This window comes from Myodes glareolus, chromosome 11, assembly GCF_982192425.1.
Source record: "Myodes glareolus chromosome 11, mMyoGla1.1, whole genome shotgun sequence".
NCBI lineage: Eukaryota > Metazoa > Chordata > Mammalia > Rodentia > Cricetidae > Myodes > Myodes glareolus.
In genome coordinates, this window is record NC_142036.1 from 85776608 (window position 1) to 85797180 (window position 20573).

A 20573-nucleotide genomic window follows, 5' to 3' on the forward strand; every position below is an offset into this window, starting at 1 on the left:
CAGATATGTCCTGCCTCCCAATTATTGCTCCTTTGTGATTATGGGGTTCCTTTTGGCAGAAATTTTCATGTTATTTAAAAGATCATGGAAAAAAGAAAAAAATCATGCAACATTTTATTGACCTTCTGGCATCTTCTGAAAAGAACTGGATTAAAAATGGGCCATCTGATAATTTCAGGAGGGTGTATCATCCTTCACTTATTTGGGGAAATTCTTTAACATTGCTAAGACAATTCTGCTTTTCTTAAAACATTAAGAACCTATCCAATAATTAAGGAGAATGTGTAGTTAAATTTTAAAATACACTCTAAGTTTATTTAAATTGGTTTTCATATGCCTATATGAAACCTATATTTTTAAGGTGGAAAATATGTAAGTGCTTCACTCCGAAATAATCTGCTGAATGTTCAGATATGTAACAAGGAAATCATTTATCATCCAAACCAGCAGATTTGATATACTATTGAGAGCAGATGTAAAATTAGATTGTGGACAAGGTGCATGAGAGCTGAGGAAGCAGAGTCACCAGCCACTTCTCATACAGGCCCTTCTTCCTCCACTAGAGCCGTGTTAGTTACTCTCTGCAGTAAACAAAGTGTCCGACGTCAACAACAGAAGGAGGAAGACTGCTTGGCTCAGGGTTTCAGAGGGTCATGGTCAATGGGGTCCATATACCTGGGCAGAACAAGTTGTAGGGGCGAGTGTGTGGCAGAGACTCCTCTTCTTGGTCCACACAAAGTAGAGAATAAGATAAGAAGACAGCGGGAACAAGATTCCCTCGGTGAGCTACCATCATGGTTTATAATCTCTAGCTGCATCCTACATTTACAGAACTTCTTTCCTCTATGAGAACCAAGTCTTCAAAGCATGAGGCAGTGGGGACATTTCATATGCAGAGTATAGTAATCCTGAACTCAGGGCAAACCGTCGTGGTTAGTGATATCAGTAAACATCAAACTACAGCAACATTTTCACATTTATTAAAAGTCAAGTTTACCTCCATAAACTGTCACAGACATGTCACCAATCTTAATAGCCATGCTATAAAATCCACGTGACTGAACATCGTGTTTGCTAGTGAACCGGAGGTTTTTCTCACGCGTTGGACCTCTTGGAGCGGAAGCATCCTCCATCGTTCCTCACAGTTCTGACTGGATGAGTCTTAGTGCTTTCTTCATGTTGTCTCTTACTGAAACAAGAGGAAGCACGTGTGGTGTTTTAGTAAACGAAAGTTGGGGATGCTATAATCTAATTGTAACATGTAAAGTTGGATTGTTTAATTTTTGTCTTAGTTGGCTCATTAGCATACTGTATTCTATGCTAAAGGAATATTTGTAAATTTAGTGATTACACCAATCAGTAGTGGCTCCTCAAATTCTTTTATAATAAACAGTTCTATTAAGGGAACTTTCAAAGGGTTTTATTTTTAGTTAACTTTTGAATTTGTCCAGTATTGCTGGATCTGAGACCAATACTATTTTCTTAAATATGGTTGATAGTAAATGCTATGGTTAAAGTCCTAAGTAAATTTGTATCTCATTATTAAGGTCATTTAGGACTAGCAAAATTTCCATTATTATTATCTGAGAAAAGCACGTGGGGTCTTTGACACCGGGAGACAGTTATCTCTGTTAATGTTTGTGTCATTTTGATTTGTGCGAAGTTCTTATTGATCTCGTGATTCAGAGATCATAGGAAGTTCTGTTTTTTGTATTCTTTTTTTTTGTGAGACCTGAGAGTCTGCAATTTAAACACCATACCCAGATGCCCAGCACCACAGGCTGAATTGTGGACAGCACTGATAAGAGCCACTGTTGACCCTCGGTAGTCAGAGTCTACCCGGGGCAATTTGTGATTACTCACACAAGGGCAAGTCCTGGGGCTCATAAGTGTAGAGTCTGTTAGCGTATCTTCCAGTTATATCAGCCCTGACAGCCAAAGAAGGGTCTGTTAAAAACACAACCCAAACAAAGTCACTCAAACATTACTTACCAGGTTCTTAAAGCTGTTTCTTTCCTCTGCTCTAAAACTAAGGTCAGCAAATTTATAAGCCACGTTAATTTTCATCATGTGAATTTGTGATGTCTTAGCCCACAGTTCCTGTTCAGAAATTCATGGCTCTCTTTTAATTTATCTTGGGGTATTGACTGAAACAGCATTGGTAAATTGATTTACTAGCATAAACTGCTTTTATATGTTAAAATCTATAAGCAATACAGTGATTTTTCGCTGTAGCTCTAACAAGAACACAACACTATTAATTAGGTTAGGAATGATCCCCCCATTTTAAAAGAATACTGCTGGTGAGACTGGGACCTCTGAGGGAGTAGGCCTGAGCCAGAGATCTTTGCGGGGCCAAGACCAAACCAGAGACCTCTGCAGGAGCAGACCCAGGCCAGGGACATTTACAGAAACAGGACTGAGCCAGTGACTTAGAACAGAGCCTCCAAGAAAGACAAATGAAAGCAAGAACATGGAGATTTCTGCTGGTTTTGCAAAACTGACACACGGAGTTGCCCACGTACCGACAAACATGATCCTTGGCACATACTGCCCATCAGGAGATAAGTTCTTGTCCGTGGTCTCATGCTGGCAGGAGATGAAATAAATGAACAATATTGAACTGTGGAGCACTCTGTATGGAAGCTAAATTTTCTGGAAATTATACATTAGGGCCTTCTAAAATTCTGTAGTAACTAATACTTGACCCTGAATGTTTTGAATAAAGAAGAGTTAAAAATTTCCATGAAGTTATGATATTAAAAAACACTGTGGAGTTCATGTACCATGAGATTCAGCATGATAAAGCCATCCTGAGCCATTTCTTGTATTTCTTCATTTTTGGCAAATTCCTTTTTTAGTGCTGTGAGGGAGAACAAAATGTCAGTTAGCTTAAAGGATCAAGACATTCTCAATATGGTATCAAAATTAGTATGTTTTTCCCTCGTTACATCAATGACATGGGTGTAAATGGTTTGTTGTCTTTTTACCATTCAGTCCCTCTCTGGTAAGCAATGGGCTAGAGGATGTCCAAGGAGACATCCAGGGACAATGACATCAGTGGACACACTGATTTTTTAACTAACGTTGCTGAATAGCTCATCAGTTAGAACAATTTCTGTCAGCAAACTTTCTTAATCAGTTTGATTCTCTTAAGAAGTGGGTATCAGATTCCAAAGAGCGTATCATAATTTCACATTCCTCAGATATTAACAATTGTTGCAATCTTTTGTCTGGACTGTGTCTCACTGTAGCTGAGCCCAGATTTACCTCTGACTCACAATCCCGTTGCAGTTACTAGAGTGTGCCTCTAGGTGGCTCTCACTGGGTCTTTAAGTATATTTATAGAATGGTGCTACTCTGGGAATGACATTTCTAAAATGGGGTTTGCCCATGTTCCTTCTGAACAATTCTCACGAGCTCACTTCTGCCTTGTGTTGGATACGGAGTAAGATCCCAGTGCTGAAGTTACCTTGACAGTATTGGCAGTCTTCCAGATGGAGAATAACCATCAGTGGCTTGTTACTAGACAGAGGGATCACAGAGTGAAGTTAAGAGGTTAATGCTGAATAAAATTATAAAAGAAGATTAGATTTAAATTTTTGGTACTCTTGGTACTATTGACAATATTATATAAAAATCCCAGACCCATACTTCATAGGAATGAAGCCTACTTTAGGTAGTGCCATCCAGTTGTGGCCCCAGAACTCACCAAGTACCATATTATAAACACCAGCTCACAGGCTTCATAACACATTGAGTCAGAATCTGAGTGGGGTGCAGGCACTATACTTAAGAGTAGCAAGTGGTACTTAGGTCCCCTATAGTGTGTAGATATCTAGAAAACAATGCTACCTCCAGGGCTCAAGGATGCTATACACAAAATTTGTGTGTAATGAAACATGATAGATGATTTCAGAACAGTCAACTTAAAATATTTCTGGTTTATTTCCTAAGGTTTTACAAGATTGCCCTATTTGACCAGTTTCATAGCCTTTCATTCATGTGTTAACCCAAATTTACAAATAATTCAAGTGAAATCCCCTATCAATATATTTTCAAGATCATTTTGATTTCAACTTTTAATTTAGTTAGTTATACTATAACTCATTTGGTTCCTAAGTCTAGTCTAAGAGTAAAGTCAGAGCAGTGATTACAGTGGGTCAAATGATTACGACAAGGATATTCGTACGGTTTGGGCTTCACATTTTCTCCGCAGGTGCTTGAGGTAGAAGCAGGGTCCCAGTGGGACGAGCAACAGTGGTAGTTTAAGTAGGAAGGTGGCTAATGACTCTGTAGATAATAACGAGGGCATACAATGGCCCTCTCCTCAAGACTATACCATTGTGTCTCCTGGGAGAGGATCTGGTCTCCTGGCGCTGGATAGTTTCCACAAGAACGCATTGAAGCAAGTCTGAAAGCGTTTAATTCTCTTCACAGACAATCATATCCTATGATGCCATCTGTCATGAGGCCTCTTCAGAGCCAGGCAGATATTAATGTCCATGCTCTCAAATTTCCGGAGCTAAGTAAACCTCTCGGTCTTACGAATTACCCAGTCTCATATATTTTTATGATAGCAACAGAAAATTGACTAACACAGATATATAGGATTATTTTTTCAAATGTGGCTTTAATAATAAGATAGTCATGGGCATCAAAAGAGAGTGATTTTAAGACATATTTATTCAACAAAACTTGTTATGTATTAGTTGATGAATTTGGCGATGCTGTTAGCCAATCTTTGGATATGCTATGCAAACACTCTATTAGTTGGCTACATACCCAGGCCAGCATAAATCTTTTCAAAGCAATGACCAAATATAAGTATAACGATTCAGTGATTGCATAAATCTATGCTGTATCCAACATTTTTTAGTCTTGGTAAATGTTAAACACAAACATTAAATGATTGATTTTATTTACTTCCCTAACTTGGATTAGAAGTACATTTTAATAAGACCTTTCCAACTTACCTTTAGGATTTATGAGCTAATTAGAAAGCTACCATTCGCCAGCATCAGACATCAGAAAATCTGCAGATTTGAGCTACAATGAATGAAATGTCACACCCAGTTCTTTGTGAGCAGCAAGCTAAGCCTAAAGGTATTCAATGAGGCTTACGCAGGCAGGTCAAGAAAGAGTCAGCCCACACAATCTGAAGATGATTAATGGCACCCTCACAGGCAGGTTCATGCTCAACCTTGTACACATCAGCTGAGTAACTTTTCTATATAGATAGTTTTTCTGATCGAGTGTCAGTGGGAGCAGGCGTCCTGAGGCAACACAGGCAGGGGCATGGGCCACTCTGCTTTCCTGATTGGCGGCCACTTCTTTCCAGCACCTACAAGACATCTTGAAGGGGTAGCAGTGATGTGGGACTCCCCTCTGTATGCCATGAATATGTTTTATTATCATTGGTTAATAAAGAATCTGCTTTGGCCTGTGACAGAGCAGAATAGAGCTAGGCAGGAAAACTAAACTGAATGTTGGGAGAAAGAAGGCAAAGTCAGGGAGATGCCATGTAGCTACCGAAGGAGACAGACACTGCCGGAACCTTGCTAGTAAACTACAAGCTTCTTGGTAAAATATAAAATAATAGAAATGGGTTAATTTAGGATCTAAGAGCTAGCTAGAAATTGCTTAAGCTATTGGCTAAACAGTATAACAATATAGTTTCTGTGTGATTATTTTGGGTCTGGGAGGCTGGGAACGAACCAATAGCCTCTGCTTACACAGTTGTGCTTCTGGAAGGTGCTTGAGGGAAGTCCGGGGAAATCCACCCCAGCAACAGATCACAGCAATTAGAATCCAAGGAAAAACATACATCAGTTACCTGGAGGACTCACTCTTAACAGTTCACAAAAGAACTGTTATTCCATTGGAAGAAAAGCAGAGAGACTATGGCAGAAATTGAAGCAGCTACATTCTAAAACAAGGCTTCAATTTTTTGTTTGGCTGTGTTTCTCCAGTAGAAGAGAATAAATATCTGAGGGTTTATGGTCACATTTTCATTCACAGGACTTAATTGTGCCATTATCATGTAGAATGAGCTAAAAGCAGGATGTGGGGGCGGGGAGAAGTTTTTTTTCTTTCATTTGTTGTAAACAGAGACTGTACTTTCATTTCCCAGCTGTCTAGACTTGAATAATCACACAAAACTATATTAATTGCAGCACTTTTTGGCCAACAGTTCAGGCATATTCCTAGCTAATTCTTCTACCTTAAATTAACCCATTTTTATTAATTTGTGTATTGCCCTGAGGCTGTGGCTTACCAGAAAGGTCCTGGTATCTTTGTCCTTTGACAGCTACATAGTGTCTGCTTGACTCCACCTTCTTTCTCCCTGCATTCTGTTTAGTTTTCCTACCTACCTGTATTCTACCCTTTTATAGGCCAAAGCAGCTTCTTTATTAACCAATGGTAGTAAACCATATTCATAGAATACAGAGGGGAATTCCACATCAATTTGTTAACACTAAAATGTGAGTTCAGTGTCATTTTTAGATTACAAAATATTATATTATTTTTAATCTAAAATTATTATTTTGTAATCTAAAATTTAAAACCAGTCAGCAGATTGACATTATTTTCCCCAGTAAGCAAGAGGAAGAGGGATCGCTGCTATTTCACCTTCAGGTGTGATAGTTCTCCTCCTCTGTCCCAGGACTATTACATCCTTCACTCATTTCTTTGTGTTGACTTGAGATTTCTTTTTTCATTTTAAAGAAGACTTCATGTTAGAGAAATTCACTCTTGTGATATATGCTCCCTCCCTTCCCCCTCCTCAGTCCTTGTCCTTTCTCATTGCATGTCTTTTGGTTAAGCAGAAAAGCCATGCAATCAGAAATATCGGTTTCTTGTGTTTACTTACTTATTCATCTTTATGACCACTATACCTTTTATGAGCTCTATCAGCCCCGGGGACTTTCTATGCATGCAATCATTTCCTGTGCACATGGGATGATTTAATTTCTACCTTTCTCATGTGGATACCTTTTACGTTTCTGTCTGGCTTGGTTAGGTTGCTTGGTTCGTCCCCAGGTACCGTGTTTTCCCAGAGGAAAGCCTTCAGCTGTTCTCCACCGGGCATGCGACCTAAGGTCAACGGTTCTTGTGCCGAGGGATGGCCTTCTGGAGCGAGTTTGCTGTGCGTGGATGCTAAGTTCTGCCAGATGCTTATCAATAGCTATTGAGAGATCATGTGATTTTTTTTCATTCTGCTATTTTGGGGTATCATACTTATTGACAAATATTGATTAATCTTACACTCTAGGATTAAGTCCTATTTAACCATGGCTAATGATGTTTTTAACATGCTGTTGGATTCTATTTGCTAGGATATTGTCAAGGGTCTTTCCATTTGTGTTCATCAAGGGTGTCTTAGTCGATTTTCTATTGCTGTTAAGAGACACCATGACCATGGAAACTCTTTTAAAATAAGCCATTTAATTGTTGCTGACTTATAGATTCAGAGGTTTAGTCCATTATCACCATGGTGGGAAACATGGTGGCACTCAGGAGACATGGTGCAGGAGAGGTAGCTGAGAGTTCTACATCTGGATCCACAGGCAGCAGAAAAAGAGACATTGGGCCTGGCTTGATCATTTAAAACCTCAAAGCCCAATGCCAGTGACACACTTCCTCCAACAAGGCCATGTGTCCTAATCCTTTCAAACAGTGCTACTCTCTATGGGCCTTTGGGGGCATTTTCATTCAGACCACCAAAAGCGTCTTTTCTTGTAGTATCTACCTGACTTTGTTATCAGGGTAATTCAAACCTTCTCAGCAAAATCTAAATACATTATTTTCTATTCATTTTTAGATAAATTTGGGAATGATTTCGACTACTTTTTAGATAAATTGTTTCGCTAACAGTTTATCAGGCAGCAGGGAGTGTTAGCACACGGCTGTAAAACCAGTGTAAGGGGAGCTGAGGCAGAAGCACAGCTCGAGAGCAGCGGGGATGCCCGAGATGTTGTCTCAAAAACAAACAAAACTTTAGAACCATCAGAGACCGGCCTTTGCTTTTAAAATTATGAATAAAAGTTCTTCACTGGTCTGTTCAAAATTTCTACTCATGATTAAATTTTGATGGTTTTATGTATATAGGAAGTCTGGGAATTTATGTTTCTGCTAGAATATTTATTGACTTAATAGTTGTTCAAGATAGTCTCTGATGACCATTTCAGTGATAACATTTTGTCTATCTGGTTGTGTTTTTAAATTTATTTTTGCATGTGTGTGTGTGTGTGTGTGTGTGTGTGTGTGTGTATGCAGGTACCTAGGGAGGCCACCAGAAGGTGCTGGATCCAGTGGAGCTGGAGTTACAGGCACACGGGGGCTGGCAACTGAACTCTGGTCTTCTGGAAAAGCAGCAAGTGCTCTTACCTACAGAGTCATCTCTCCAGCCCCTGGGATACCATTTGTCATTTCTACCTTTCATTCTGATTTTATTAGAATTTTTTTCTTTTTATTTGTTGTTTTATTTATTGCTATGCTGGGTTTATCTCTTCCAAAAAAGTAACAAGAGAAAGACAGCACCTTATATTTGTATGGTGCTGTCCACTGCTGTCTTGCTTACTCTTAGCTTATGTTTGCTCTGGTTTTTACTAAGTCCTTCCTAATACGAACTTTGACCTTCGTTTCTTTCTTTGGGGATGGGGGATAAAAGGTGTGTTTAAGGTACAATATTGGATGATTTGGAACTTAGTTTTCCAAATAAGAAAGATAAAGACATTCATTCAGAAAATGCCCTCCTTTGAGCTGTTGAAGAACATGGCACGAGTTTAAGTATACTGACTTTCCACGTTAATGTGTCTCAAAGTATTAAAAACTTCCCTCTTAATATCCTCTGTGACACATTTGACACACCAATCTGTGTGTTGTACGTGTATGTAGTGCATGCTCTACATGAGTGTTGTGTGCGGTATGTGTCTGTGCAAGAGGTCAGAGCAGACGTCACTGTCATCCTCCAACAAGGCTCCACCTTATTTTCTTGGCCTGGGTCTCTCACTGGGCGGGAAGTGTGCTTAGTCTGCCTGTCCAGTGAGCTCCTGGGGTCCGCCTGCCTCCACTAAGTCTCGTGGCTCTCAGACCAGCTTTAAAGTTGCCACAGAGCTAGGGATGACCTTGCACTGTCCTCTTGCACCTGGCCCCAGAGTCCTGGCATTATAGGTGTGCATTGTCACACTCATTTGTGTGGCTATGGGGATTAACTCGGGGCTTTTGCCTGCTCTGCCAGAACCCTAGCAGCTGGGCTACATCCCCAGCACTAAATATTGACTTCTTTAGTATATGAATTCTTAGTCTTTGATCTTCCTAGAGTTTCCAGATGAACTCTTACTCTATCTGGGTGGGTTCTTTACATGTCCTGGGGATATAATTGGTCATATCTGGTTTCTTACACTCATATTTGGAAGTGAGATTTTTTTTTGTAATAGTTATTACAAAAATGAGAGCATTTAACTCAATTTTCATTTAATTTCCTGTATTTTTCACTTTAATGGGAAAATTGAAAGTGAACATTCATCAGCTATTTGATAAATTCCCCAGGAGATTTAGTAGGTCTTTAAAGATAAAAATGATGCCACATTTGGCCACTGAACCTGGGCCAGTGCCTGGCATACCAGATGATGCCCAGCTAGGACTTGTCTGATTAACTCTGAAGATGAGTTTCACACTCATCATAAAGCTCCCCAAGGTGTCTGGCTGACCGGACTGGCTAGAGACTGTTGCTGTAAACTGCTTTCTTTGTAAGCTTGTATAGTGCCCAGTGAGTGGCACCATCTTGTGGCATACATCTTGCATTTAATTACCCATATTGTCTGGGTAATAAAGAAATGCATACAGAGGTATTTAGAGCTTTTACAGCTAAAGAGTACCATTTACCATGTTCTGAATGTGACATGTTCCACATGGGCTTACTAGTTTGAATAATTGCTCCCCAGCTTGTGGCATAATTTTGTGGAGTTGTGAAACAATTAGAAGGTAGAGACAGTGGGGGCTGGGAAGCAGTCCCCATAGGTTATATCTGGCCTGCATCTGGCCCCACCCTGTTTCCTGACTGTCCGTGTGTTGTAACCTGCTTCCTCTGTCACCATGCCTGGCTCACAATGATGGATTCTTTCTCTGAATTCTGACCCAGGATAAATCCTTCCTTCTTTCAGGTGCTTCTGGTCAGCGGTCTGATTACAATGATGAGAACAGTAGCTAAATCCTGCCGTCATAGTAGCTGTGATGTCACACAGCGTACCACAACGGAGCAAGGACTGTGGCATTCTTTAAGAAGCTCGTACGACTGTTTCTGGGTCTTCCATGAGACATGAGAAACAGCACGTGAAGAGCAACTGAGAGGAATGTTACCTTTTGTGAGCGTGAAAGAGCCCTTCTTCGTAAGTTTGTACCCAAGTGATGTCATCTCCCCACCCTGAAGAAGAGAGAAAATCAGTGTATTATACCAGGGTTACTGGTCTCTGTCTGATGAGCAAATGTCAACCTACAGACCTACGACAGCTCCAAAGCTGCCGGCTGACATACAGTGTAAACAGTAGTAAATTATATCTGGATACAAAGCAGTGCCCTATCAAAGTGTACTTTGGTAGATTTGGGAGAGCACATCAAAGCTCGACCCAGCTTTGAACCTACCAAGTACTGATCAGTACTGGATGATGGGTGAAGGTGCCTGAGAAGACATCTCTGGCCATGCAAAAGCTCCAGCTTTCAGAATATATGTGAAATAACAGTTAGCATACTTCTAAAAAATTGCCAAGAGTCCTTCGGACTATTCTACAAAGTGCCCTTTGTGTCTTGGGTACCAAAGGATGCTGACTGTTTCTATGACGGCACATGATAGGAAGAAGTTCCGAATTCTACTTTGACTTTTTACTGGAAAACATTCAAGGATGAGAATTTCATGTTTGAACACACACACACACACACACACACACACACACACACACACACACACGAAACATTCAAGGAGTAGAAGAGAGGGAAAGAGAAAGCCGTGACTACAGTAGAGAGACTCCACGAACCTTAGGAAGGAGACAAAAGCAGTTGTGAATTTGTAGCAGAGATTAAAGGATAAAGCCCTCAAGAAGTAGAAGGTGCAGAGCATCCAGGAATATTACAGAGTGTTTAGGACTTGCCTGAGATATGGATGAGAAAGACTGAATTATCATGAAAGAAATATCTGGGAGCTAGTTCGGCTCGAGTTTTCCTGTGTTCAGATGTCAGACTGTGGTGCTAACACAAGTGCGTAATAGCAGTAATCAAAGGAGAATCATGAAGTAAGAGAAAAACAATTCTGTGTTTCTTCTTGTTTTCTTTTCTTTTTGTCCTCTGGTAACAACTTTATTGATATATTATCCACACATAATTCAACTCACCCATAGAAAGTACACATTCTTTGTAGTATATTCCCAGAATCATGAGGCCAACATTACTATCAATTTTAGAACGTTCTCACCACTTCAGAGTAAACTCTGTTTTAAAAAAACTAATTACATATTTTATCTATTTATTTTTGTGTGGGGAAGACATAAATGTGGGGCTCAGAGGACAACTCGAAGTGTGGACTCTTTCCTTCCAGTGTGAGGATTCTGGGAACTGAGTTCAGGTCACCAGGCTTGGCAGTAAGTACTTGTCCATGCTGAGCTGTCTGGGAAGTCCTAAACCATGTATTTTGTAGCTGTCGTCCACCCTCTCTTCTCTAGATCTGCACAAGCTCTAAGAAACCCCTAATCTAGTCCCCCCTCATATTTGCCTATCTGGACATTTCATGTAAGTGGAAATATCTGGTATGTAGTCTTTCTGATTGAATTATTTCACTCAGCATGTTTTCAAACTTCATCTGTGTTCTGTCATGTATTAGTACTTAATGACCTTTCTATGACTTAACATTATCCTATAACATGGAGAGACACTTAGTCAGTGAAGAAAGTTAGAACCAGGAGTGGGGTGTTGTTGTGACAGACATGACCCTGTTGCTTTAGAGATGATCGTGGAAGGACTTTGGAACTTTGGGTCAGAAAGACACCAAGTGTTGAGGGCTCAGGGAATTGTTCTGTAGGAACTTGGAAGATAAGAAAGCTGAGATCAGTGCATACAGTGGAGACCTGGCTTCCTGACTTGTGAAGCTTCAGAGGGAAGCAAAGCCTCTGCTGTGTTTTTTTGTGTGAAGAATCTGTGGTTTTGGTTAGTAGGGCCTGAATAATCAGCTGTGAGTAGTAAGATACCAGAACTACTAAAATGGAATCTTTGCTTTTCTGGGATACTTGAAGCTGGTTGTTTGGAGTTGAGAAATTAGCAGTGATTAAGAAGACACCAGCATCACTGAGTTGAAATCTTCTAGGAAGTGTTTCCTGCAACTGTGTTCCAGAGGCAGCCAAAGTGGTACCTTGTGTTGGTGGCTGGACTTGGTCATGTGGAAGAGTCACTCAGGTGATACTGGTTTTAAAGGCATGAGGAGTCACGGATTGAGTTGAGGCTCGGTACAGTGAGAGGGCAGGAGATGCCCTTGGTAAAAGGGCAGCCTCAGTGGCAGTTGAAGACCCAGGATTGAAAAGCTGAGAAGGGCCAGGCAGAAAGCTTGAGGCTTGGCACCATGAAGAGAATCTATGAGAGGCTAGTGGTGACAGTGCAGCCCAGTTGCAGCAGAAGAGCCGAGTGTTTTGGGGAAGCCAGCACCACGGGATGGCTTCCAAGAGCAACAGCAGCAATTGCTGGACAGGTGGGGTCCAGAAGATAGGCTGTGTGTGCCTCAGAGGGTGGAGTCGGAGAAGTGACCCAAGGCCTCTGGAGGAGCCCAGAAGACCATGAATGAACACTGGGTTACTTATACTGTTGGAGTTTGTTTTGCTTTGTTCTGATTTTGATTTTGACTGTGCCTCATTCTTCCCCCTTGAAGTAAGAAAGTATTTCATTTATTTTTTATTTTATAAAAACCCACAGTTGAGAGACTGAATTAAAAAAAAGACTTTTAGGTTTTAAAAGAGACAGGATTTTTAAAAAAGAGACAATTTATTTTAAAGTGAATTTGTAAAGGCTATGGAACTTTCAAGGTCTGTAACCATTTTTTTTTATTGTGCTGTTGATAATAATGTGTAATCCTGGGGATGAACAAAAAAGGAGTGGTTATGGCTTAGCAGTGATGTGTTTGTGTGTCAAGCTGGCAAGGGTTTTATGTCAACTTGATACAAGCTAGAATCATCCAAAAGGAGGGAATTTCAATTGAGAAAATGCTTCCATAAGATCCAGCGGTAGGGCATTTTCTTAATTAGTGATTGATGGGGGAGGGCCCAGCCCATCATGAGTGGTGCCCTGGCTGGTGGTCCTGGTTCTATGAGAAAGCAGGCTGAGCAAGCCACGATGTGCAAGTCAGTAAACAGCATCCTCCATGGTCTCCGCTCAGCTCCTGCCTCCAGGATCCTGTCATTTGAGTTTCTGCCCTGACTTCTTTCGACGGTGAACAGTGATACGGAAGTGTAAGCTGAATAAACCTTTTCTTCAAGTTTCTCTGGTCATGGTGTTTCATCACTGCAATGGGAACCCTAACTTTGAAGTCTCTTTTTATATACTCATCAGCTGATGGGAATTTGAGTTCTTTGCTACAGGGAGCAGATGAAAATGTGCGTGCATTCCAGTTGTTTGGGGGGATTCTAGGGAGATGGGGAATTGCTGAGCTAAATGGTAACTGTATTTTAACTTTTTCTTTTCTAAGACAGGATCTCTGTATGTAGTTTGACTCTCCTGGAGTCAGGGTGGCCTCGAACTCACAAGTGCTGGGATTAAAGGTGCTACCACAGCTGGCATGTATTTTAATTTTCCGAGGAGTTGTTAGTGGTTCCACAAAGCCACTGTGCCGTTCTACAGCAACGAGAGAAGAAGAGGTTTGCTTGTGCTAGATCTTATGTCTTAACCTTGGAAGACATCTTTGCTGTTTTGGCTCACCCTGCCTGGAGTCTTCTCCGTATGATCCTGGAAGATGATTGGGTGTTACTTTTAGCACAGTTCACAGTAACTTACTCTAGAACTATGACAGCAGCCCCTTGGTTAGTTTCCTTTTTTTTTTTTTTTTTTTTTTTTTGCTTGTATTTGGTTGTTAGATTTATTTGTATTTTTAAAGTTTTTCATATATGGGTACTTTGTTTGCAGGTGTGTAAATATATATACACATACATCCCAAGCGTGCTTTGTGCTCATGGAGGTCAGAATTAGATTCCCTAGAACTGAAGTTATAGAGGGTTGTGAACTGCTTTGTGGTTGCTGAGACTTGAACGCCGGTACCCTGGAAGAGCAGCCAGTGCTGTTAACAGCTGAGCCATGTCCCTAGCTCCTCTCACCTGCTGTGAATGTCACTCAGATACTAGAGCATCAGCAATGGAAACATTTCACTTCTCATTTCCTGATCACTTTTGTCCCACAGACATTAATGAGCCATCTGTTCTGTTTTAATCCACTGGTCCCCAGGAATAAAAAAAATTATAGCTTCCTAAATATCCTTAGAGCCCCAGGGGAACATATTGTATCATAACCGTTTCTGTACAGTCTAGGTCATAATTACTATGGACCAAATGCGACAGAATTTAAATTCTCTTCCAGGTCGGATTCATGGCTATGCTTTCATCTCTAGCTTTGCTGATGCTATTGGGTCTTCAGTGATTTTGTTCATTCTACTACTGTGCATTTATTGAGTTTCTGCTGTATGCCAGTCACTGGATCAGGTCCTGAGAATTCTTTGGTTAAAAGGACATTAGGAAACCTTGGTCTCCGTGTGCGTGTGTGTGTGTGTGTGTGTGTATGTGTGTGTGTGTGTGTGTGTGTGTGTGTGTGTGTGTGTTATCATCCCTAGTCCCTTCTTCACTATCTTCTGTTTTCCCCACACTCGTCTCTGCCCTGAACCATTCGGCCCTGCCTCTGCTGCACTCTACACATGGTACTCCCTCCTTCCACCCACTCCCGCCTTCCCTCCTTACTCTCTCTGCCATATCTAACAGAAATGATCTCCAAAGGACTGACAGACAGAGCCCAGCTCTCAACACACTGACTCCCAGCACTAACTTAGTAGTCATTTCCCCGATAAAACAGTGTCTTAATAACTGAAGTAGTAGAACCAGGCTGTTCAACGTAAGCCGTATATACTCCAATTGGCTTTCATAAAAATTGCCGAAAAGGAGGCCAGCAAGATGGCTTAGCCGGGACAGGCTCCTATTGCCGAAACTGATGACTGGGGCTTGAACCCTGGAACTCAAATGGAGGAAGGAGAGAATAGAGTTAGCATGTTCATCAAGTTGTGTTCTGACCTTGACACACGCATAAACCAACCACACAACAAACATGATAAAACTTGCTGCAGAGTTTTCGATCAACCTCTAAATGGGCTCCCAGGAAAGCGGCATCTTAGACAATAGCTACAGCAATGCCAAGCAGACCCACTACAGGACTGGAAGGGCAATGAGTAGTTTGGCCCCGAGTTGTTCAAGGTTCCTAAGCTTCTTATTTTATAACTCTTAGTTTGCACGGAGAGCTATGTGATGAATTATACTCAGGGCAATGTCTTCGTCCTTTATTTATTTTGCAGTAGATATTGCCTTTCTCCACATACAGCTTGTGATTGCCAGGCTAAAGCTGCATTAATTCACTTAGGTAAACAACACAGACACACAGCTGGCGTTCTATAGATCCGAAGAAGCTAATGGTGTGGAAGCCACCTGCAGGGTGTGTCACTCCTCCCTCTGCTCAGAGCACCATTCCAAAGAGACACCAAACACTGCATGGCTAACCCGATTATTTGAATCAATCGTGTGTGGGCAAAGAATTTTTCTCCTCCCTGGAAATCTAAAAGCTAATTTTGAGAACTGTTTCTTCATCATTTTTATGGATATGAAGATTTATTTGTTTCTTAGACCAAAGTAAAACTGTAAGTATAAAAATAAATATTTTCTGGAGCCAAAGCAAAAGCATCTGTCTACAGTCAATCAAAGCTGTAGACACCAAGGCAGTTCTTTATAATATCTACAAAAGATGCAGCAAAATGCTGTTGAACCAGGCACTGTGGTACACACTTGCAATCCCAAATGCTCAGGAGAGAGAGGCAGGAAGACCTCTGCGAGTTTTAGGCCAGCCTGGTCTACACAACAAGTTCCAAGCCAGTCAAATCCACAATGTTTGAAAACAGAGAAAACAAACAAAACAAATCCCCAAACCCAAGGGTTGTTATTTCTTTAAAATTTGGCTATTTACTGTCTAAAATAGATGACCCCCCTTTAGAAATATCTGTTTTAAAGTCACACATAGCAAATATCTAGGTTTTTTTTTTATAATCAAACTATAGATAGATGTATTGAATATTTTGAGAACGGTTGGATTGACTGAGTTTAGAAATTCCAGTGAGATTGCTGTACCTCTTGAGAGTGTCTGGGGAGGTCTCTTCTCTTTTCTGATAGCAATGGCAAGGTTGGTAGAAACCGTGATCAGCAAGAGGCAGAGGGACAAAGTGGAACTGAGCTTCATGTCTTCCAGAAAGTCCCGCAGAGGCAGCTAGATGGCAGAAAATAGTTTTCAGAATCTGGTCTGCTATTAAAAGATATTTGGACAAACCCATGCCAACGGGTTCTTCTTTTGATTTCACGTTCGATAAACTCTGGGGATTGTTTTAAAAGCATTTAGAGACGTTGAACCATCTTAACAGATATTAAATTAGTGAAGGTTCTGGATATCCTGGCACAGGAGACGTTCAAGAGGAGGTTGAAGACACCCAACTGCCCCTGAGGTCACTGTGATGTGCGTAGCTCCACAGTGGAACTCAAGCACAATCCCGTTCTTTCATCACCTCCAAAATGCAATATGAAGACAAAGTTGGCACTTAGCATGTACGAAGACCCCTTGTCTTTTCATCCTTCTGGGCCTAATAGCTGAAAACAACATTTTAATTCCACAGCAAAGTGAGATTAGCTATGAAAAAAAACCTACTGCTTCAGCTACAAACAAGTAGAGTAGAATCAGGAGGAGCCTTGATTTTCATAGCTCTGTCTTCACAGAGCTTCCTCATGCTTCCAGCAGTCGGTTAACCTTTCCCTTCAGATCACAACTCTTTTCTTTAAGATCTGCCATACACTGTTGCATTGCTAAAATAAACACGTAACAGGAGAAGTAAATGTGCAGACAATCTTCACGTTTGTTTAAAGATTCTCATAGTATTTTTGCTGCAGCTATGTATATATATAATCTGGCAGGGAATGTCACCAAAATAATGAAATTTCCTGGCCCAAACTTAATAAATGGTTGCTTATGGAGTCTGCATGAGTTGGCTATATTTAGCACTCCTATGAATTGTGAGAATGGAAAGATTAGCAAGACACAAATTTGGTCCCAGCAAAACAGCCAGTGATTCTAACAGTTAATGTAGAATAGTATCGAGATCTTGGGGACAATTGCTCAGGGGAGGCTTCTAGACCCTGATTTCCCTAGATGCTCCCTTACCCCTCTCTTTCCAGCATGCTCTCATTCTCAGTGAGGTCTCTTCTGGCTCCCTTCTGAACTGATGAAGGTTGCCATCCCAGGTTAATCTTACTGAAATGACTTCCACCACCATCGCCAGTACAATTTTTTACCGTCTTTGTATTCAGGCCCTAAAGCTCCTGTTAGACAGTAGCCATGTCTAATAACACTATTCGTTTCAGTTTTTATGTTTATCAATCATTAAAAAAAAGAACATTTTAGAATGTCATCTTGTTCCCTGCAGGTCTAGCCATCTTGTCCCTAGAAGATGGAATGAGAGCTAATGGGGGTTTTAGCAGGGAACAGGGAAGCCTGGGGTAACAAACCAAACTTGGGCAACCGAGCTTCAGGGGGGCTGAAAGTTATAGTAGAGAAGTTGAAAAGCTGCCTACAGTAGAATCCTGAGCTCACATGCAGACCCTCTGGAAGCTGATAGACTCCTAAAAGGCCTGCAGATGAGCTACAGGTGGCAAAAAATAATACAGTAATAAATTAAAAACATCTCTGAGATTGCCTGCAAAGCTTCACCTCCTTGGGAAGTTTAAACAATGCTTCAGTTTCTTTGGGGGATCTTAGAAGGAAGAGACAAGAAAAGTTAAGCTGGAGAAAGTGTTTGGAAAGTCCTTGATGTTAGGGACAGAGATGAACAGGTGGGATCTACCCCAACAAAGAGAAACGTGCAACTTCACCGTCTGTGTTACCTTCAGTCTAAGTTCAGAACTGAGAAGAACTCTGTAATTCTTAATTTCAAGTATTTATATACTTATTACACATTTATGTACTAGTACCAAGCACCTTTTTATATTCAAAATTAAAAACCTTTTGTTAGATGTTGCAAAAAGGACACAGAGTGTATTCAAAATAATACAACTTGTGTATAACTGTTTGGGAATGAGGGATACTTTCAGCAACGGTAAGTGTGTGATTTACTGAGAGTCTTAAGTTCTGGCTGCCAGGGCAGACTTTTGGAGGAATTCAGACGAGTATTCCATTACAGCAGCATCCGATACCCTTGGGGACCATCACCCCTCATGTCTACCAATAGGCGTTATCAACACTGACCAGTTAGCATTTCCTGGCACTAGGCTTGTGCTTTTGAAAAGTAATTAATGTAAGCCATTTACGTCAATAGTGAACATTTCTATATTTTAAAATAAAAATTTTGTGGGCTGGAGAGATGGTTAAGAGTACTGGTTGCTATATCACAAGAACATTTGTTCAGCTATGTTCGTAGCAGCATTATTTATAATAGACAGAACATGGAAACAACCTAGATGCCCCTCATCCAAAGAATGGATAAAGAAGGTGTGGTATGTTTACACAATAGAGTACTACTCAGAGGTAAAAAGCAATGATGTCTTGAAATTTGCATACAAAAGGAGGATCTAGAAAAAAAGCTATATTGAGTGAGGTAACCCAGATCCAGCAAAACAAATATAATATGTACTCACTCATAAGTGGCTTTTAGACATAAAGCAAAGAAAAAAAAAAGCAGCCTACAGTCCACAATCTCAGAGAAACTAGACAACAACAACAACAACAACAACAACAAACCCTTAAGATACATAGATGGATGTACACAGGAAGGAGAAAAAGAACAAAATCTCCTTAGTAAATTGGGAGTGCAGGAGTCACAGGTAGAGGGGAGAGGGGAGGAAGGGAGGGGAACGGATTGAAATCTTAGCTCAGTAAAAACAATAAGAACAAGAGGAGGACTGGCTGCTGTTCCTGAGGACCCACACTGAATTCCCAGCATGGCAGTTCACAGTGTCTGTAATTCCAGTTCCAGGGCATCTGACACCCTCGCACAGACATGCGTGCAGGCAAGACATCCATGCACATGAAATGAACTAAATAAAAAACAAGTTATTCTAAAAAACAAAACAAAACAAAAAGGAAGCACTATAGCCAGCACCCAGAGATTTTTTTAAGAAGTCATTTTAGGTGAATTCTTACTTATAATACTATTAATATGAATTGAGAGTAAAATTATGAAGCTGGTACAGGAAACCAGGTCAGTAGCAGCAGCAAAATATAGTTTCACTTCATGTGTCCCACTTTTAACCAAGAGACTCACCTTTAAACACAAAACGGTGAATTGATCATTTAAACGCAGCAGAGGTTGAGAGACTGAACACTGACTGGTCTGGAAGTTTGACTCGCTTACCTGAGCTGCCCAGCGACCTTGTTAGAGACAACCTCGTTGTGGATGTTTCCCGTTGCAAAGGGGTGTGGATTTATAGACACTCACGTTCCCTACCTACAGCTTCACCTGCATGGCAACAGGAGCGCTGTCGCCTGAGTGCTCACAAACACAGGTCTGCCCACAGAGCGTGGCTTCCTCCAGTTCTCAGGCTTTGCAGTGGGAACGCTCTCCTTGCTCTACAGTAACATCGCATGTCCTCACAGAATGACACCAGAGGCCTTGTGCTTCTTTGCTCCTTTACCACTTTCTTTCCAAGATAATTGGACGTTTGGCTAGATTTCAACACTGTAAGAAAAAAAAAGAAAGAGAGAAACCAGGGGGAAAATCGGCAGGGGTTGGGGATGAATGTAGAAACTGTGTGTACACCTTTGTTCCCAGTGGGAGAGGGAGATCAGCGAGTTTTGAGGATTAGACACAAAGCAAGCAGAAAATCTAGGCAACTCGGATTTCAGGAATATAATAAAGAGCTAAAGAAATCAGACTCTTTCTTTCCTTTTCTTTGAGGAAGAGAGAAGACACACAGAGAGAAATAAAACTGTTTTAAACATTTTACTATTTTCATGATTTGCTTATTCTTTGCAATCTCTTGTTTGTTTGTTTTGGGTATTGTTATATACTGGTTTTGCACCTAATTTCTGAGTTTCTCTCATTTAGTTTTAGAGAATGGTTGTTTCTCACTGACTTGCAGTGAGAATTCCTGAGAGTTGGGCATGACAGCTCCCCAGTGATGTCCACACTTCCAGCTCTCGTAGGATGGCAATGTCTGTCTTCTAACCTTGGCAACTGGACCAGGAAGTCTTGGAAGAGCAGGACTTTCTCCTGGAATATTGGGGATGAAGCTTCCAGCTCACTTCTAGCTTGATTC

At 40.9% G+C, this 20573-nt stretch overlaps 1 protein-coding gene across 3 annotated transcripts; it reads right to left on the reverse strand.

Annotated features, from left to right (window-relative positions):
* Positions 1-958: 958 nt before the first annotated feature.
* Agr3 (anterior gradient 3, protein disulphide isomerase family member) lies at positions 959-19812 on the reverse strand. 3 transcript variants are annotated; one of them, XM_048415808.3, is made up of 8 exons: positions 19670-19812; positions 16407-16542; positions 10366-10429; positions 3473-3525; positions 2787-2863; positions 2526-2589; positions 1864-1947; positions 959-1189 (listed from the first exon to the last, which is right to left on the reverse strand). In XM_048415808.3, exons 2-8 carry the CDS (start codon positions 16513-16515, stop codon positions 1140-1142), a joined length of 501 nt encoding a protein of 166 aa, XP_048271765.1. In that variant the 5' UTR covers positions 16516-16542; positions 19670-19812; the 3' UTR covers positions 959-1139. The 3 variants fall into 3 exon arrangements, with proteins under 3 accessions (XP_048271765.1, XP_085553866.1, XP_085553867.1); XM_085697740.2 differs by having other exon boundaries at positions 19580-19738; XM_085697741.2 differs by lacking the exon at positions 1864-1947 and having other exon boundaries at positions 19580-19738.
* Between the last annotated feature and the right edge of the window lie 761 nt (positions 19813-20573).